This window comes from Anticarsia gemmatalis, chromosome 26 (genome assembly GCF_050436995.1).
Source record: "Anticarsia gemmatalis isolate Benzon Research Colony breed Stoneville strain chromosome 26, ilAntGemm2 primary, whole genome shotgun sequence".
NCBI classification, from domain to species: domain Eukaryota; kingdom Metazoa; phylum Arthropoda; class Insecta; order Lepidoptera; family Erebidae; genus Anticarsia; species Anticarsia gemmatalis.
The window spans coordinates 2,616,196-2,637,305 of record NC_134770.1 but is presented as its reverse complement, the minus strand read 5'-3'; the positions used below and the strand labels follow the sequence as shown (position 1 = coordinate 2,637,305).

At 33.7% G+C, this 21,110-nt stretch overlaps 2 protein-coding genes across 18 annotated transcripts in view; one reads left to right on the top strand and one right to left on the bottom strand.

The window, feature by feature from the left end:
* gek (serine/threonine-protein kinase gek) overlaps positions 1–9,821 on the top strand; it is a 78,233-nt gene extending 68,412 nt beyond the window's left edge. For 15 of the 17 annotated variants that reach the window (XM_076131500.1, XM_076131494.1, XM_076131492.1 and 12 more), the window contains 11 exons: positions 59–254; positions 667–858; positions 1,497–1,589; positions 1,967–2,089; positions 2,433–2,544; positions 2,925–3,063; positions 3,412–3,484; positions 3,561–3,645; positions 3,845–3,947; positions 4,503–4,600; positions 5,062–9,821. In XM_076131500.1, the coding sequence (XP_075987615.1) occupies positions 59–254; positions 667–858; positions 1,497–1,589; positions 1,967–2,089; positions 2,433–2,544; positions 2,925–3,063; positions 3,412–3,484; positions 3,561–3,645; positions 3,845–3,947; positions 4,503–4,598 (1,212 nt within the window). In that variant the 3' untranslated portion in view covers positions 4,599–4,600; positions 5,062–9,821. The remainder of the gene's footprint in view (positions 1–58; positions 255–666; positions 859–1,496; positions 1,590–1,966; positions 2,090–2,432; positions 2,545–2,924; positions 3,064–3,411; positions 3,485–3,560; positions 3,646–3,844; positions 3,948–4,502; positions 4,601–5,061) is intronic. The other 2 variants (XM_076131507.1, XM_076131493.1) reach the window with 1 other exon arrangement.
* Positions 9,822–9,963: 142 nt separating this feature from the next.
* On the bottom strand, positions 9,964–19,976 carry LOC142984121 (thioredoxin-related transmembrane protein 1-like). The gene is made up of 7 exons (XM_076131508.1): positions 19,816–19,976; positions 16,800–16,967; positions 16,069–16,243; positions 15,558–15,659; positions 15,086–15,214; positions 14,659–14,736; positions 9,964–14,264 (listed from the first exon to the last, which is right to left on the bottom strand). Exons 1-7 carry the CDS (start codon positions 19,965–19,967, stop codon positions 14,154–14,156), a joined length of 915 nt encoding a protein of 304 aa, XP_075987623.1. The 5' UTR covers positions 19,968–19,976; the 3' UTR covers positions 9,964–14,153.
* Positions 19,977–21,110: the final 1,134 nt, after the last annotated feature.

Genomic DNA, 21,110 nt, shown 5'->3' with positions numbered 1-21,110 from the left:
ATTTCTACTTCATAAAACAATCGATTTAAAGTAAAAAACACTGTGTCGGTTGTTGTAGAACGCGTACGTAGTGAACGTGTACGAGATCACGCGCACGGCCGCGCGGCGCGTGCGCGTGGCCGAGCTGCGCGCGTGCGGCGCCGTGTGCTCGGTGCAGCTGAGCGGCGCGCGCCTCGTGCTGGGCTACCGCGGCGGGTTCGCGGCGCACGCGCTGCCCGACCCGCGCCGCCCGCACCACGACCAGCCCGCCGTCTGTACGTATACATTTACAAACTACTTATTTACGTACCAACCTTTGAATGGAAATACCGAATGAACAATCCACAGTTATGAAATCCAATTGACTAGTTGTGTATTATAGATAGTAATAAAATTGTATTTAAGATATCTAAGCCTCTAGGGGCACTATTTACGTTACTGACTTTAAATTGTCTGACCTTAAGCGGTTGACCACTGGAAACCTTAGTTATGTGTGGCGATATATTTTTAACACCATATAACGCTACTTTTTGCCCAGGTGTTGGAATTGGGAATAATTTTTGGTAAATAACCAAAAGAATCCCCTTTCGTCTAGACAAATTTCCATCTGATACCCATGCAAACTGGGACTTCACAAATCATCCTCTAAAATTAACCCAAAGACTGTATCAAATGTTTTGTTCACAGCACTAGTACACCCAGAGAACCAAGTGAACGTATTTCTATCACACTCGGGTGCTCGGCCACTGGGCTGCGCGCCGGTACCGAACAGCGGCGACACTCTGCTCGTGTTCAACTCGCTCGCGCTGTACGTGGACAGGAACGGACACCGCGCGAGAGACACCGAGCTTATGTATACAGCACACCCGCTACATCATGGTGAGTGACGTCACTAGTTAACATATGTCTGTCTCATTCTAGCACACGGATACTATAGACCTTCAAGCTTATGTACACCGCACAACTGCTTGTGTGAAAACGTCAATGACGACAATATGTCTATTTCACTCTAGCACTTGAAAACTATACATTGGCGATGTCATATATATGAATATTAATATTCGAGTAACTATCAAAAAATATATATTAATAACTGATGAGTGCTCTTAACGTATGTACATATGCAACAGGAACAATATTTTCAAGTAAATTTTAAACGAAAAATCGTCAAACACCGATAATATTGATACTGCTATTAACTTCTTTACCACCAATTTAACGTGATGTGTCTGTATATTGGAAGAAGCCATTGAACCGGAGGCTAAAAATAAATAAAAACAAGGCATTCGTTCATTATAAGTAAGTTCGTAAGTTATTTGGTTACCATAGTACAAGCTCTGCTTAGTTTGGAATCAAATGACCGTGTGTGAGTTGTCCAATGATATTTATTTATTTTATTTATTTTATTAGGAGGGGCAATATCGCAAAGGACTTTGCTTGTTTGACGTTTGATCGATAGGAGTTCGATATTATCGCATTAACAATGTTTTATAAATATAATATTTTATTTTGTGCAGCGATCAATGAGACGCACCTGCTAATATTCACGGCGACGCACATCGACGTGTACGACATCGAGTCCGGTGATTGGGTGCAGACCATGAATATACGTGAGTATACCTTGTCATTATATTGCTGAACTGAATTTTTTCTCGCAAAACGATCTAATTAATTACCGTGATGTCTGCCGTAATAAGATGTTGCATATAGCTTGTAAAATGCTGCAAATTGACGCAAATAAATTCTTCACGTCTCAATATTAGACCTATCTTTTCATAATTGACATCAACGAGTACCAATTTTTAACGTGTCCTCCGATGCAAAGAGACGCTAAGGTTAAACATCAAATAGGCAGTCGTTCTATGTATAATACTGGTATTTAGCGGCATCCGGTGAGACTGGAAGCCGACTCCAACATAGTTTGGAAGAAAGGCTAAGTTAATATATGATATATACAAATGTCTTATAAGTATATGTTTTGTTGCAGCCAACGCTCGTCCACTAGACGAGTCAGGTTGGATATGCGGCGTGGGCGGCGGCGGCGGCAACGGGTTCCCCTTCTCCAGTGACGCGGCGCCCTACATCATATACCTACGACCACTGCTCACACGTTAGTATTCGTTTATTATTTATTACTTGAACTTTTATTATATAGTGGATTCATTACTGACAACGATGCAATTACTGTTGTTCTAACTTTATATTGTTAAGTTATTGCAAGATCAATAAGAAATAAATTAACAACATCCAGTCATCTAAATTCTATATTACCATGAATGGAAAAAGGAAACATAATTTCGATTGAAATATTAAGTGATAATAATTATTTAATAATTTATTTAAATACAAAAATATCAAAATTATTACTATCGAGTTGATTTATAAGGGAGAATAGGTGCAAGAGTTATGATTTAATTGAAGAGGAATATCGGTTATATTGTATTCTGTTACAGATCCGCGCGCTTCAGATCCTCCATTACTACTAGACCAGTCAATTTGGGGCACCAAGCGACGATTCTCCGTCCGCGAGCAGTCACACCAAGCCATCGAAGCACATAACAGATTGTAAGTACAGTATATTTACTGGTTAATGTACATATCTAAGTAAATCAAGAAAACGACACATGAAACTGAGAATTATATATTTATTCGAGAATTATATTTGAGAATTATTACTTTATTCTTATATTACCTCTAGACTTTCGTGCCTCGGAGAGTTATCGATTCTCCGCCTAAATTTTCGCCTATAGCTTCGGTCACCATTCTACCGAGCTATGAGAGTGAGGGAATAGGGAGTGTACCTGTGCACTGTCCACACATGCTTGACACTATAAACAAAGTCCTACACAGTTGTTCGATTTCTACAAAATTGGCCGGCGAAGGCAAGACTAGGTTATACATATATAATGTAATGTCCTTTTTAAACTGTATTTTTATTGTTATAGATCGGAGCGTCGTTCCCGCCTGATCTCCGCGCCGACGAACTTCGCGCACCTGTCGCACATGGGCCCCGGCGATGGTATACGCTCACAACGTCTACTCGACCTGCCCACCACTGTCGAAACTGCGGACGACTTAGCACAGGTAATAGATAACTTTCTTTGTATGTAATATAATAATATTAATAGCTGATCCCGTTGTTTTACTTGTGTAATAAACACTGATGTAGATATCGCTAAACTAAATTTTACGTTCATTGGTTTAGTAGTTTAGATGTAAAAGAATAACAAACAGACAATGTAGTTCTAGCATTTATGATAGCAATGGATTAAAACTATTTACTTTTAAAATAAACATTTAACATTTTGTTCTTTCTTAAGATAATACAATAAGTGGAGGTATTCAGACATTTGCGGTCATTGAATATCGGATAGTCTGTTGAATAGATTATTACAATTTAGATATTTACTAATTAATACATATTTTTGACAGATGTACAGCAGTCGAGAGAGCAGTAAACGGACGTCACCGTTAACGATATCACACGGCACTGGATCATATAATGGTATGTATTACTTCAACTATAAATAATATATTGGTATGTAAATATGTTGATACTATAACGTATTTGTTGTGTGCAGGTTCATGGCGTAGCGGGGGTCGAACCCGCGAACCTACGGACGCGCCACCATCACCACCGCTCTCACACCATAGGCCTATGGACAGGTAACTATATTTTGTCGAGGGGTTCCATTCCCACACGGGGCATATATTGGTGCGGTCCACAAATAGTTGTTTCGCGTCTGGTTTTACTTTGTGTCCGTTGTTTGTATGTTTGTAAAAGTCCTCGCGACACAAGACCAATTCTTATTGTGGGAATTATCTATTATAAAAAATAACATATTATGTTTGTTTGTGTTACCAGGTCAATAGGCGGCGGGTCTCAGGGCAGCGGTTCACTACTTCTAGAACGTTCCATCACGCCGCTCAGTCTCGGCAGCATGAGCTCACTACACGATGTACTTAAGGTGAGGATATTCATATTTAGCCACCACTATTTGTGTTCTTAGTTAATAGGGTAAATGACGGAAAATTATTAATTTGTACTTGCAAAAGGTTCATCTAAAATGCTCAGGCTTTGTTTCGTTAATACTGTAGAAATTAAATTTATTACATATTGAAATGTTAAATTAGGCACTTACTTGATGCCAACCAAAACACGAAATAGTGACATCATTATATTGTATTTTTTGTACGAAAATGCGTTTTTGACATTTCATAAAGGGTAGCTAATTTGACTGTCGTCAAGTACCATATACAGTCCTTGAAAGTATATTTAGTCCCCAACTCTCTCTCATGTGGTCAAGTTGGGCCTTACCCCTCGATCCGGGAAAGAGCTATTGCTGGGTACTTACATACAGTTCTTTTCTGTCATAATTTTACCCGAACATTAATAAAATCAATGTGTAGACCACAGAACCCATGAATTAAAGGTCCATTGTAAAAAATATTACTTGATAATGTAAACCAATGTAAGTGTGCTTGTAAAAGTAGTTGCAGCTGTTCTCATAAAGCTTACGTAGTTGTGTATACCGCAGGTGGGCACGGAGCTGGGCGACGGCCTGCACTCGGAGGACAGCAGCTGCGGCGCCTCGCCGCCGCACCCCTGCGATCCTTGATGGTACGTGTACTCTTAGTCTTTACCACCTGTTGCATTACCTCTCGATAAGTGCCAGTTATTAACTACTGGAATTTGGGACAATTTTTTTATCTATTGGATAGTATAATATCGATAAGCAGTGAAACCAAATGAACAGTTTTACAGCTTATAGATAAGAGTCAGACAGACTAAACGCCAGATTGTAGATTAAAATACTAAACTAGCCGATAATTATAGTGCTAAACCAACACAATTGATAAAAGTTTGCAAAACTAAAACAAACTTTTATCAATTGTGTTGATATCATATGAAAAAATAAACGAAAGTACTTCATATTCCCACTGTCAATGTTACCCAAATGATTCAAAATTACCCAGATTGACGTAACTTGTTTTCTTTTGATCAAAATGTCAGACAGAATTCACAAAAAAAGCGTAGTTATTATATACTTTTCTTAAGCTTCCATGTATGATTATTTCCAGAAACCCAACAAACACAAACTGGACGTTAGACATGTCCCGTTTCTTCGCATGCTTCTGTTAGTATAATTTGCCGAACACAGCCGAGCGCGGCCGAGTGTTGCCGAGTGTGGCCGGACATTGCCGAGCGTGGCCGAGCGCGGCCGAGCGCGCGACAGACTAATGTGCGCCTTACGCACTTGTATCAGAGTTCTTTATTGTCTAGCAAAGTGACACGCTTTAAATATATTTATGAGTTGTTTGTATGAGAGGTACAGTTAACAAATGTACAGTCGCCAACATTATGAATTTTAAGACTGATCGTTCATTTGAAAATTTTAGTTCTATTAGGATTTTTTTAATGAAATCTAGGTTTTTTTCTGATCTTAAATTATAATATGTATGAGATCTATCAGGATTTTTAGTACTAAAAGGAGAGGTCTGATAAAAAAAATGTATGCGCTCATCCCGGTATGCTCTCATCTCGATATGCTCTCTGTGGGTTAAGCAACCCTAGACGCGGTCTTTCTAGAGATTGGTGAACGTTTAGTGGTATTTCCACTGGGCGTTTCCATACTTCGGAGGTCACGTAAAACGACGGTTGTTGTTTACTAAGATAACAGTCGTTAAGCTATGTCGAAGACCTTTCAGGCGTTTTGAACAACTTTCACACTAGGTTGACCACTAACCATACTATGAATAAAACTGTAAAGTAGTTGGTAACTTTGTTAAATTATACCTCTCATAAGAACACGGTGCGGAGTTAATTAAATAAATTAATTGTCAATATATTTGGTTCCTAAATGAATTATATGGAAGATTTATTTTGCAAAGTTATTAAATTATTTAACTGTAATAAAATTAAAGTGAAATTGTTTTCAGCATGACGTGTAATACAGTACCTTCCATTATGCGATAATAAAACAAATTTAAATAAGTGTTAAGCTGAGTGCTCATGCGCGGTATGTATTAGGAATAGGACACAATATATAAAAGAAAAACATTTATCATTTTACCTAACGGTATAGATTTTATTCAAGTAAATTATTTTATTTTGAAAAATAATTACTTGTATTTTCAAATGCCTTTTGAATACGTATTCTCTGAAGTGAAAGATTCGATTCTTGGGTTACACATTTTTTTCGATAAAACCTTTTATTTATATAAATAAGCATAACTTAATGGATTATTTCCTATAGTTTTACATTATATATATAATATACCTATTTCTAATACATAAGGCGAGCACATATAGTTATATAGACCCAATGTGGCTTGTAGGTCAATTAGACATCTCCTTAACTTGACGTATTTTGTATCGACGTAAGACAACGGCGAAGCGATGGACAAAATTTCTTAATGTTATGTGAAATATATACCTTATGGGTACAATTTTAAGGTTTAATTTTCATTGTAGTAATATTTTTGAAAGACTAGTAACATTGTTATACTTGGGACAGATATTATTGTATTGCAGTTCATCGCAATGTAGTGTTAAACTGAACTTAAAGGTTAAAAGATTAGGTTCAATTTCAATTGCGGTATGCAAGACGTTTTTGAACGAGAATAAAATGTTCCAACTTTACATTAAGTATATTCGTTTCAAATATGTGTCTAGCAACAATAACGAAAAATGCAGCAATATTTCTCTTAAAATTTTCTTGACGTTTCGGCACAGATAACACTGGCCGAAATCGCTTATTTATGAGCTGTTAATTAATATTTCACATAACATTTCGAAATCCCATTGCTGAGCAAACAAAATATAATATATAAATAAAATAGTTGTAGATTTTTACTAACCAAATTGTATTTAATTGCTTTTTGTTTAATACTCCACGTCGCCGACGTAAACGGACCGCCGATTTTATGTTATATACTATTATTTTGATACACGAACAAGTTGTAACGTTATTGATTATATGAATAATATGAAATAATAATAAAATTGTGACGAGGTCAGGCCAAATTGTTTGAAGTCTTTGTGGATATTGTTAAAAGAAAAATGTTCTATGAATGTATAAATTAAGACTAAAATGATGATACATTTTCTGTCTTAAAAAATAGTATTTCGATTGATAATTTTGTTTCAATTTTAAAATAATGGAAAACTTTAATTTTGACTTTTATTAATGTGGTAAATAAAGTCGTTTTGAAAGACTTCAAATAATGTAATTTGCTTTTAATAGTATTCACAATGATATATTAAGAGAATCACTGCCATTCCTGTATAGGTAGGTAGCTGAAAATTCCACAGTCAATCGATAGAAAGTCCCTAGATTTTTATCGAATATAAATTAATCGATTTAACGTCATCCCATCACTTAAATAATATCGAATAACTCCACTCAATAAATCATCCAATTACATTTTCTATATAAATGTGCAATTCGATATTTATTGAAAATTTAATAATTATTTTAATAAAAAACCCTCTTCGCTAGAAATGTATACTGTATACATAAGTTTTGTATATTAAATAAGTAATAATGTGATTATTTCAATTTTTAAATGAAGATATAAAAAAAATATATTACCAAAATAATCGTCACATTTAATGTTTAAGTTTTAATTTATAATATTTCGCTTTATTTGATATAATATGCTTTGTGTGTAAAGTGATTTTTGTTTTAGCAATATGTCGATACATGAATATGATATCGAAATAGCAAAAAAATATTTGAAATAAATCAAAATTGTGCATTTAAAATTATGTTTTAAGATATGTGTTTTTATTTGTAATATTTGTTTATCGACATATTCACACTATTGTATTAACGCTGTATTGTAAAACAAATCTCATTATTATTTCGTGATTATTCACCTAACAAGTAAGCAATATTTTTTTTTGTAATAATTGTTAATTTTTTTTAACAATCTAGTCTTTTTTGTTTATATTCGACTGTAATGGATTGTGACCACGTCGTCTTCACGTATTTTAGGTATATTTAGTTCGATTTAGACAAATGAGATTTTTTATAGGTTACATTATTTTTAGTGTCTATCTGTCAGCCATCTTGGTAAAGTTAGGTTTGGTTCGACTAATCATACAAAAAAACCGATCATCGTATTTATTAAGTAAATAAAAATATAGTTTAAACGCTTTATTTATTTTCATATTTATTACAATATTGTCCTGTACAAAAACATAATAAAATTCTAATTAGTTACCAAACCTAACTAGTGGCGCCCTCTATTTCCAGATGTATACATAATTATTGTCTTTTGTATTCTCTTTTTTTATATAAACATCGACGAAATATAAGTTATCCAAAGATCTTTGTATCGAATGTATTTAAATTTTAATTATCGCGAAAGACAATATTTTGCGCAGTGCGTTAGAAAGAAATGACAATTAAATATAACTAATTCAGCATGTCGAATCATGTTTTCACTTTTGAAATCGCAAAATGCAAAGTATATGAATTATTAATGAATGCCAGAATTCTAATGTATTGCGCAGTAATTTGATCTGAAAACGATGTATTTAATGATTATTATCTCAAAATTTAATTCCAATTTGGTAAATTATCGTAATCAAAGCCTATGTAATGATTGCATTTCAAAATTTTAGCTCTTTCAAAATATTACCTTTGAGTACGAAAATTTATCAATTTTTAATGTTTAGTCTTATAACATTTTGGTATTATTGTCCACAATCAAAATGTATCGAGAATATGATTTAGTTGTCAAAAAGTCTAGTTTTTAAAATTGAATATGCACCAGAAAGAACTGATTGTATATTGCTTTTTATATACTTGTGTATATTATTGTAAACGTATTGTGGTATTAAGAACAAATTTTGTTAAAAACAGCTTTCAATCAATTATCTACAAAATGCGAGATTGTGGTTTATTTATTTTTTTCTTTGGAAATGTAACAAGTTATTTATGTACCTTTCAAGTTCTTCATAATGTTTATTTATACTATAATGTCAGTACAAATAAATAAACAGCAATCTTGCAAATACAACAACATTCCGTTGTCTTACACTTAACTAATCGTTTATCGATAGTTTCGATAATTCGCTAGTTGCACCACAAGCTATCGATAATCGACGTCACACCACTACACATTTAACTTATTGTCAATTGATATTATTAAAATTATATAAAGAATTATGTAAAATAACGATTGGCGAATGTATAACCTAATAACAATGTATCTCAAAATTTGTTGGATCGAAATTACGCCCTAGTGAATAAGGTTATATAAAGAAAATGTATTTAAAAGTCCCCAAAAACCAATACGCAACGGGTTTAGATATGTAGATTTTGCTAAATTGATATTTAAAGTGCATTTTATATAATGAACAAGTACGCTTGTGTATGACAAGAATGTATTGGTTATCCTCACGTTGACAATATGCGCGATGTATAAGCGTCTCCTGTACTCTGTAGTATACTCATTTTTGGCACTCTCTAGCTTAAATACCACATATCCGAAAATATATATCCAGTGAGTACTTCATCGACATTTTTATACTTAGACCAATTTCTATTTCAGTATCATTTTTAACATTGTCCATATGTTGTTTAATCTATTTAATACATTTGTTAATGTACTGATAACATTCTCTACGTACACATATCTTCACAGAATCATGAACACGAATGTTTATTTAATATTTGCTAAACTATTAGCCCTCCATTTTGTATTCAGCTACAGTTCGTTATAATTTTATTGTAAATCTAAATTATTGTCTAATATTAAATTGCATTATGTGAATTATCTCAATACTTAATTATTTTATGTAAATATATCTGAATAAAGAAACATTTGAATGAATTTTGTATCATTTTATTTAATGTCAAAACCTATTGCATAAATAATAATATTATCTGACGATATGATTTAACCTTTGTAGCCGTAACTCATAAATTTTTAATTAGATGTATTATGTTGAGGTAAATAAAAACACAGATATACAAATACAATTTTATTCAGCAAGTCACTAGGTCAATAGTTAATATAAACGCAACACTTAAAACAATCTTAAGTCTTTGTACAAGGCAATTTCGTGTTAACATTATCAACGCGATACCGCGGAACTCACACACTCACAATATACACAATAAATACTTCTGAAAACAAATTTTCAGGGTAAAACATATATCTATATAGATTTTGGGATTTTAGACAAAAACTTTATTAGCTAGATAGATACCTTTCAGATTTAGAGCAGAAAACAATTTCATAATATTTTTTATGTCGAATAAATCAATAATGAAAAAGAAAGATCCACCCCCTACTTACAGTAATTTATACCTGACGAACTAAAACCATTTAAAAATATATTTAATTTTATAATATTTCCTAGTGTATATTGTAAGTGAACAAGTCCTTTACACAACGCATCCCCCACAACACTCCGTTAGTTACAGTTACTATATGTTTAACTCTAAGTTCGTGTAATAATAATATTCGTCACAATACATAACATAGGATAAAAGCGAAACAGATAATTTGAGTATTGCAACACAATAATATAAAGGCAACACTTTGAACGTTTAACCTAAGTAAAAAGTCTCAACAAGAAAACAAACCAATTTAACAATCGGTCTACTCCACAAGATAAGCGTCGATTAGCGTATCTGACAATGTATTTAGTACATTTTCTATCACGTTTTCTACTAAATAGTACAAACACTTATCCGTAATGGTAGTAGACCGTGAACTTTACATATATTATTTCCATTATTATTCCATATTGCGTATACCAAAACGTACACGCTCATATACTCGCACGCAATGAGCGTATACGTAAATCGAAATATATAAATACAAAGTTCTGTATTTATTTGTATTCAGAAACTGTATGTCTAAAACATTTAATGTTATAACTTCATTGTAACAGGTTTTTAAACAGTAACTCAGTTGAAACGTTCAAGATGTCACTAAAAAGGCCTAATACATACTAATCTCGGTAAGTACGTACATTTAATATTTAAAATATTGAGCGATCAATATAAATAACTCGTCAAGAGGAATGTGAAATTAGGCATGTCTTGAAGAATACGACTAGAGTTTATTTTTCTTTTGTATTATTAAAAATATGTAGAAAAAGTAATACAGCCTTTCGCAATCCCATAGGAATACGGGTTGAAAATGAAAACGATATGAGTTGCACTTTTTAGAAGGAATAAGCACACATAGACTAACGCGGTCAGAATCTTTGTTTTATGCAATTCCGTTCCATAATTAATATATTGGATTAAGATTTAACTTCTATAAATGTAAAAAATAATGTTTAATAGAATTTGCAAGTCAGTTATCGTGTGTATTATTCTTAGTCGTATTCTAAAAGGCAAAGCCGTAGCGTGAATAAAAAAAACAATGATTTCACATGATTTCGTTAATTCTCATCTTCAAATTTTCGTTTTATACTCTCTGTAAAAATAAAAAATAAATCATTTGATTGAACTATGCTTTTAAATGTTTAACTTCGAATATCTTTAAATTCAAAGTATTTTGTTTCATTGAAAGATTTGTCTAGAAAGTAACAATAACCTTTCTTTCGATACTGGATAAAATGATAATTTAATCACGTCTTTTAATAGACAATTTGATTTTTAAACCATACGTATTTTTAGACTAAACGTTTAAAAGCAAAGTTCAAAAATAAATATAAAAAATACGAATAAAAAAATCATAAAAGACAAATAATACTCTGAATGAACGTTACAATATGATTTTGACTTAACCATGGAAATCAGTCACTGACATTACAAACTTTTGTTACATTTTACATGCTTATGTAAGCACTTAAAACAAGTTCCAGGACCTACCGCTTACTATGGATAGTTTACTAACCTTTACTGCAGATAGGTTATTGAGAATGTGATGACATTTGTGCGTTTCCGTACTTTGCAGGACACGTAAATCTGGTGTTAGGTGAATATCTTTTGAAATGTCAATAGACTGATTTCCATAGCCAAGTAAATAAAACTAAATAAAATATAGTTTTTACACTAATTTGGTGCGCAAACTAACACTCGTGAATATGATAAATGCAAATACGGATAGTTCTTCGATATTTAACAATAGATGACTTTACACTGTCTTATAGCTGGTTAGACCTCTACATCGGTAAACACATTACGACTTTCAATGAAAAAATGCAAAAAGTTCTCTCAAATAAGTTTGACAGTCTCATTGAGATAATCCTCTCAATACGAGACAATTATTTGTGAGATGACTTCTTAACTTGCTCATTACATGGGACTAACACTGTAATAAGCCAATTGCGGGTGTATTTCAAATACCTTCGGGTATAACAGATGTTATATCCGTTTTATATTGCTAAGTAAGACAGTAATTCAAATCATCTATATTGCAAATATCTCCCAATTATCCAAAAAAGTGAGATTACAAAACCGACAACGACGAAAAACGAGTGTAATGTTCACATAAAATTACATTTGATGCAACACCTTCTAGTTTCACGACCAAAATGCTATCTTATGGCAAAAATTTTGTATTTTTCACCAAAATTCTTGGTGAAAATGCCATTATTATACCTTTTGGAACAAGTATAACTATAGAAGGATATAATTTGTTAATCTATTACTAAAAAGGGATAACTTTCCAATTCAAAATGGATGTGAGAAACAAACATCAAATAAAAATTACGATGATTCGTGTACCTATATGTTAAGCACTGATAATAATTTTGGATATTGTGAAATTTTAACTTATATTATGGAATATTTTGACTACTTATTTCCATAGAAAGCTTTTAATATTACGTTGATAAAATAACGATATAGAATTTAAAGAGTTAGCACGGTATAAGTAGGAAGAAGATAACCCGAGTTTAGAGCCAGGGTTAGGTGTTAAAACATCATAAATGACATCCATTTTTTTTAAGTTTTTTTTAATGGCTTTAATTAACCTAAAATTATTATAGCTTAACAAAAATAAGCGATCAAAATACTCCATAATATTAGTTAAAATATCAATAATAATGACTCTCTGTTGGATGTACCAAACAATTTTATCCTTTTCCAACATTAATTGTAAGAAATAGAATACAATTGTTTAAGTTCGTAACAACAAAATGATCATTTAATGATAATAAAGACCAGTTTCACCGCTATTAGTGTCCAATAACCTAACCAATAGATAGTGACAGTCATTGTATGAGAACAACTGTCTAAACTCCATCGGATAGGCTAACCGGCACATATCCAGAACTGGTGAAACTGGGACTAACACTACATACAATGTTGCTAAATAATTACTTGAGTTAATGTCGACTGAGCGCGGTTTCAGGGTAAACTATTATCAATTTAGTTTATTTTTAAATTAAATAATGTAAAAATTAATACAACACAAAAAAGTTATGACTTGCGCAAACAAAAGTCTTAACAAAAATTAAAGAGTCAAAGCAATGACTTACGCAAAATTTGTTTGCACAAAAACCTGTAGTAGAGTTGTGCAAATTGTTACTACAGATTTGCGCAATTTTATGAAACAAAAATATAAAAAATACAGTCTTAATAACTGTTTAAAAAATGATGTTTAAGTTTGCTATCAGCAATATTTATTGAAACAATGAAATTTTATATTATTTCTACACTAAAAAAGACAAGACATTATATCTATCTATATTATTGTGAGACTGATTATATTTTAGACATAAATTTCGTAATTTTCAGGCCGTTAATTTAGCATAATATTATAGTGATACTACACTTGGTTAATCATGTTTATATGCCTACTCAACTGCCAAAACAAATGGACTTATATAGCGTTACATTTAACACCCATTTTTAATAAGTCTTGAGACTATAATACTTTTAACTCAATGTTGATTGCGTGGGTTCGTTCTGGCATAAGTAAGCCTTAGTTACTCATAATAACACAATGCAAAGAGCCTCTTTGCGACCAACACCGCCGCAAATTGGATGAAACGTAGGATAAAAAAGGTATCGTAACCTGTAATCTTGAGTCATTTAAGACTACCGTACAGTAATATAAGTCCAATTTAAACAGCAAATTCAGAACATACAAACACAATTAACCGAGTGCTATGTCACAATATGTGTTGTCGTGTTTCCCTGAAGCCTCGCTCTTATGTGGTGTGTAGGCGCTACATGTACTACATGTGCTACCTAGTCGGCTTTCCTAGGCCTTCGCTTCCGGACCTCAGCGGGACGGTCGGCCTCCGACGGCTTCGTGTCGCCTCCGCCTTCTGCCGGGGACTCTTTCTCTTCTTCCGATGACTGTGGGATATAAGTAAGATAATGTTTTTATTGTGGTTAATAAACCAACAGTCTATAAGTTGAAGTTGAGGAAGGTGTGGCGCGAAAAGTACCATCAATAGCATAGATAGATAGCAGAGATAAGCACAGGTCATCCTCTTGGTAGAGTTTTACTAAATACGCTATTGTTATTATCTAGCATATCTCTGATGAGAAATCAGCTAGAATCCAGTAATTAGATCTACATGTTAAGTTTTTTCTAGTATTCATTAGCGCTAGGATGCATCATGATTTGTAAAATAAATATTTAATTACAAACTAAAAATTTATATCTCTTTGCACAAAACTTAAAAACTGTTAGATTAGATTAGGGCAAGCATATTATTATTAATACAAATTCAGGGGACACACTCACATCGCTGGCCGAGTGCTTCTCCGCCTCGCTGCTGTGCACCTGCTCCGAGTCGTCCACTATGTCGTCGTTCAGCAGCTCCTGAGAACATGTTACATGTTAGCCAAGTAAAGCCCAGATAGTCTAAAGATATTAAAGAAATATAACGTATATAACACATATAAATATTTACACGACAATCGTTAGTACGTTATATGAATATATGTACTAGGTACTTAACCAAATTATATATGAAACTACTGTTTTACAAAGATGCCTGGTAGTTTTAAACTACCTTTATCGCATTTACCTGCTAAATAGACATATATGAAGTTTTGTATAGCAATAGATAGCAAGTACTTTAAAACGATGCATGGTACCTTGAAATACCAGCTGATAGGGAAATATTGGCACTATAATTATAAGTATCACGTGATACTTAAGTAGTTACCTGGTCATCATCAGATTTCTCCTTGGCGTCCTGGTCTCCTCTGGCCCTCTTGTCGTACTCGGCACGGGACACGAACACCTTGTCGCTGCGACGCGGCGGGTACAGCAAGTCGATCACGCACACCAACATCTGACGAAGACAACGTTTGTTTAGAACAGTGGTTCACAACCAGTGGTCAGTGGAAGTCAAAATATGGTCAGCGAATGAGTACAAAATTTAAAATTTTTTGTATGATTATTACATTTCTTTTTAATATACTTACACATTGTCAGACTTTCAAACTTCTGACTACTGGTACCTACTATCAAAGCTCTTTTGAAATGACAGTCTCTCAAACTCGGTTTGTGTAATATGGTCACCCTTCAACCTTAGAGGTTGTTCCATGTGGTTTGTAGTTAGTTAGCCTCCTCCTAATTGCTGTAATAGTTGATTAACAGTTCGTAATTGTGTTAGTGTTGTTAATACTACTGACCAGTCCAAGTAGAGCTCCGATGAATATAGTAGCGACGGCGAAGATGAGATAAGAGCCCCATGTCGGCAGACCGTAGGTTTCCATCAGCATGTTGTGTACACTCTGTAATTAAAACAATCATGATTAGTTAAAACTGTGTAAGTTAGTTTATATAGGGAACGCAAACAGTTCAGTTTTAGTTTGAAACAATATCTTGACGTAGTTTTGTGATTCTGTGCTATTTGTCATTGATGCATAGTTATTCGAGCGACTACTGTAAATTTGATAATTGCTAATTATATTAGAGAACCTTGTTATTATTGTCCATAAAGCGATTGACTATGACTTAACCAAAATAGTAAATCATACTAGTTAAGAAAGCTGTAAAAATTGGAAACATTTATTCCCGTGAAGAAATCGAGTAAAACTTCGTGATTCTACAGCGGCTTCGTTACCATTTTATCCATCATCACTAAACATCATGACAGCAGTTTCTATCAATAATAGACCTTAGGACAATACAGCCACATACCCTGAGTGCCTGGCTAAGCTTAAAGAACTCGGCAACAAGGCTCATCTGTATGGAGTGGGGTGCCTTCCACCCGGGCACAGGCTCGGTCTGCTTCCAGCGCTGATCCTCTACGTAGCCCAGCATGGACTCCACGTCACGAGGGCCCTTGTACTGACGGAACTCGCCTTCGATCACACTGTACAACAAATATTGAGTTTTTCAATACATGTTTGATAAAGTGGTCATTTTGCTGCAATAACCGTAGCACTAAGTGTGATGGGTTCGTATCAAAATTTTGGATAAATATTTGTGTGATGGCCACGAGTATCTGTTTTGAGCCTGGTTGTGGAGTTTACTTACAGCTATAGATAGGTAAGTTTATGACTGTTGTGCATAAGGGTAGGCAGAGTTGGTATAAACAGACAGTGGAGGTTTGTCAAAGGATTCAACAATTATTGTTTTAAAAAAACAACCAGAAACCCATTAGATTTTTCATTGCAGTTTACGCATAATGTTTATTTAGATGAATCTGTTACCCTTCAGTTATTGTTTGTTTAAATTAAAGTTTTTACAGCTTTAAGTGTACCTAATCATTTATTGGTTTTTACAGGAACTGCTACTTAGCTCAAGCTTTTTCTTCTAAGCCTTTATATAGAAAAAGCTTAACTAAAATATGCTACAACTGGACTTCAAAAAGCGTAACTTTTCCTATTCAATACACGTATTTATTCGCATATATCTCCAATACTCACTGGAATATAGTGGGCAGTGCGGTGACAACGAATCTGCCGCTCAAGCCGGGCGACTTGGTGACGTCAACAGCCGCGGTCCTCACGCCGAGCGCCTTGCGCGTGGCGCGCGTGTTCAGCTCGCGCCACGCGGGGGCCAGCGCGTTGCAGGCCGGACACCAGGGGGCGTAGCTGGAATGAAAAGACTGAGAGTTATGGTACATGGTGACAATGTTAAAAGGACTTTATTGTTGGTGTGGAGAATTTCTGAAATTATTTGCTAAGGGTATTGTTAATAGCCGGTGTTTGGGGTTCAAATCAGCTGTGTGTTGTTTGTGTTATTCGAGTCTGTTTAGGTTTAACATAAAGACAAAGGGTAATTTTGTTGTGCGAGAAAAATACGTCTTCAAATTTTACAGAAAGATGAATAGGCTATTAATACGAAAGGAGCCATTCAGTGCTATCAGATAACTAGTCCTGTATTTAAAGGGTTATTTGCTTAACCGCGCTGCTTAAAAGAATCATAAATCGGGTAATATTCGATAAAAACATGAACTTAAAAGTCAAACAAGTTAGAACGTAAATAGTTTGTTGACATATAAAATCGATATCCATTACAATAATTACGTGAGCGATGGCTATGAGCATTGAACATGGAGCATGTTGTCAATAGATCGAACAAACAACGATTACTATGAATAAATAAAAGTTTTAAGTACTTGATAGAATTTTTTTAAGACGTAGTTTTCAAGTGAAGTCTACAAAATGTATTTGCTGCATGGAGGAAGACACATATGGAGTATGCGGTTACAGCCAGTGAATATTGTGCCGAAACCTCAAGCAAACCTTTGCGCAAAGAAAAATACCTAGTAATTTGCCAAGAGTTTATCTTTATTGCTACTTGCCTACTTAGTAATATCATCCCAATGTAATTAACCAAAAGAAGTGTTAGTTCCATTTTTCAGGATAATTATTTTGGGATCTACCATTTATGTTTCAAAAAACCCATTTGTGTAGGACTGAGGATATAAGATCAAGCTACGATATATGGGACATATACCGTTACCTTCATAAATAGCAAGGAAAACTGCAATGTAAATTTAATCTTATAATAAGTCAGCTTTGAACAAGAAATTTGTATGACGAATATTATCAAAAGTCACCTTACTCATAAATACTAGGTAACATAAGAATGTGACAAACATGACCGTGTCATGTTTATTTTAGTGATCATTGTTAATACAAGGTTTATCTTTGAAACAATGTAATTAACATAACTCAGACACATTGTTTTTGAGATAAAGAGACAAATATCGAGTTTTATGGATTGTTTGGCCACTCCTTCAGCTAAATAAGACTTATTCAATCACTAAAATTCTTGCACCACATGTCAGTAAAGGAATTGTTTTAAAAATATTATGCATGTAAAAAATCCTCATATAAAACATCTATGGAAATCTTCAGATTTCTGTAGACATTGTTAAGCGTAGAATTTCTTATAATTAATCTGGTATATTAGTGCCCACAGACCACACAAATAGATTTTTATATTTCAATTTAGTCTATTGAGCATGGATTCTCATCCTTGGAGGGCAATGTGATCTCCTTAATGTGCATTATGGCCATATGTAATGTCATAATTATGTTCCAAATAAAAAAAACTGGCTATTAAGTTCACAGAATCCAGTATTTTGGTTATGCTACCTAAAATGTCGACACTAGATATAACATAGGAGTCATTAACTTAGATGCTTATTGCCATGGGTCTACATCATACAGTTAGCAGTTAGCAGCCTACACCTGCAAGTATAACAGGTGTGATATCAATTCTATACTGTAGAGGTTTGTCTATAAATATTCAAGCATAAAACATAAATAGAATAACAATAAGGTTTATTTATGACTAAGTATTGAATTAGCATAATATATATTCAAGTCTGTGATGTAATATCCAGACACCTTTCAAAGTGCAGTGTGAGTCATTGTATGACCTAATTGTGTTACAGGTGTTTATTAGTGTAGATATTGTTTTAATGGACATTTTTATATTTTGATTGATAGATAGTCTTGGTACCTACAATACAATGCTTTCTGGTATAATAGGCTTTTGTTATGAAATTTTTGAAAACATTAACAGTGATATTATTTTTGTATAGAAGCTGTGGAAATGGTATTGTATGATGAATATTTTAGAATGAGCAGATTTTAAATTCCAGTGATATATTTGCAATAAATAGATTTATTTCCTAAATAACATACGAAGTATTAGCTGTATGTACTTTTAAAAGGTAGTGTCTAGTATTCATAGAAATACCTACCTTTTCTTTTAGTCTTTTTCTTTATGTTAAAGGCTTATTCATTTTCAGTATTTTATAGGAATCTAAATGCTATACAGTACATTCCAGGGTACAGATACTTGCAAGGAGAATATTTGCAGTTCTATTAGCATGTTTGGCAAACAAAGCAGGCTCTATAATTAACACTGCATTCATTTGAACAAATTAAAATTAATTAGGTACCTATGCGCTAAAGGAAGTTGTAGGTGTCTTTTGGAATAATCTACCTGCTGATAAGACTATTGTAATATTATTAGGTACCTAATTAATATCAGTACTATGCATTTATATTTTCCTGGTTCAAGCGTAAGGAAATATAATTCGGCATATTCAAATTAATTTCCTAGCATACAATTCCGGTCACGGTGGACTGAATTTCACACGTAATGTGAAAAGGTTGTATGCCAAACACTTCCCGACAATAGACAATGCGTCACGGTTTTCAAAACGGTTCTTTTACATGGACCCTACCGACCTTGTAATGGTTATTGAACCCAAACGAGTGGGATGCAAAATCTTCAACAAAAGCTACAATTACGCGTATTTCCCCCTAATGTACCAACAAAAAACTCTAATAAGGACCGCGAACACCATTTCAAGGCCTTCACGTTCAAATAAGTCCATAATTCACACTCAAATAATTGAAAAAAATCTGACACGTTCCTGTGAATTGGACAAAACCGGCTACCCAAAAAAATACTTACAACTCGACCATCCATTCTCCCTCGAGGATATCTTTCCAATTGTCTTCATTTAACTCGCGATTGGCACTCACAAAACCAGTAAAACAACATAAAATAAATGAGAAATAAAGGAAAAAATGTAAAATTTGCGGAACTGTGTGTACGCGCGCCATGTTTAATTTTGATATAATGTTGCTATGTTTTTGAACATTCAAACTTCCATACGGAAGTCTAAAAAATAAAAAGCTACCAAAATTAGTAAAATGATAACAATTACAGTGAATTTTAAAAATTATTTAATAATGTCGCCTAAAATTGTTACAATCTAATAAAAAATATTAATAAAGCATTAGGGTAAAAATAACATGACTATGCAATGGTGCTGCCATCTAGCATAAAAAGTGTCAGTTAGTTATAGTTATAGGGTGCTATAGTGACACATATTGCATAAATTGAACGCGAGATGGCTCTAGTAGTACAATCTACAGCTGTGCATGCCAACAGCTGCTACCCCCGTGTTTGTTATATTATGACTATGGCTAATTTAATAATATTATCACACCAATCGTTTTTTCAGTGTTAGCAGTTAGGAAAGTGAATATGTTTGGAAAAGACACCTCAGAAATATCTACTTTATATAGGGTTGCCATCCGTCCGGATTTCCCCGGAATTGTCCTAGTTTAGAGGGCATCCGGGGAGCGTCCGGGGAAGGTTTCATTTGTAGACCGGGTTTTAGAAAAATAATAAATAAAAAAAAATTGCACACCACGATCAACCGACGAACCAAGTATATTTACCATTCCCCCACTCCTCCCGTCGCGGTTGCTCTTCTTGTTGACATGTCCGGGTTTTGGACTTAAAATCCGGGGTTTTCATGCGTCTTGTCCGGTTTTTCAAATTTTGAAGATGGCAACCCTACTATGTAACTGTAGTAGAACAAAATACTATTAATTTTATGATTTACCAATGAAACTAATGTTTAAATGTTCTGTAAACATCTCTGTACGGTATAGGTCTTATTTAGTTTAAAGTTACAAGAAAGTCATAAAATAATGTGGTAGAGACCGCCTATCGTCTGCCTGTTTGCGATAAATCTAATTAAGTACCTATGCGGATTTTTACTTTTCACATCGGAAAATCCGCAGGGACTGAAGTTAGGGGTATAAATTAGTCCATTACAATAAATTGTAAAGGAAGGAGCCTTCCGCCGCTGCACTGATTTATTTGACAGTTAGCACAGAGATAGATTTGAAGTCAAACGTAAGCTATATAAAAAAGCGCCGAAACGTCAGGAATTCTAAGGTAAAAGACTAAAT

Coding starts and splice junctions, on each gene's coding strand:
- LOC142984121 (XM_076131508.1), bottom strand. CDS start 19,967: ATGGCGCGCGTACACACAGTTCCGCAAATTTTACATTTTTTCCTTTAT. Junction 16,968..19,815: donor GGAGAATGGATGGTCGAGTT/GTAAGTATTTTT, acceptor TTTTCATTCCAG/CTACGCCCCCTGGTGTCCGG. Junction 14,265..14,658: donor AGAAGCACTCGGCCAGCGAT/GTGAGTGTGTCC, acceptor TATATCCCACAG/TCATCGGAAGAAGAGAAAGA.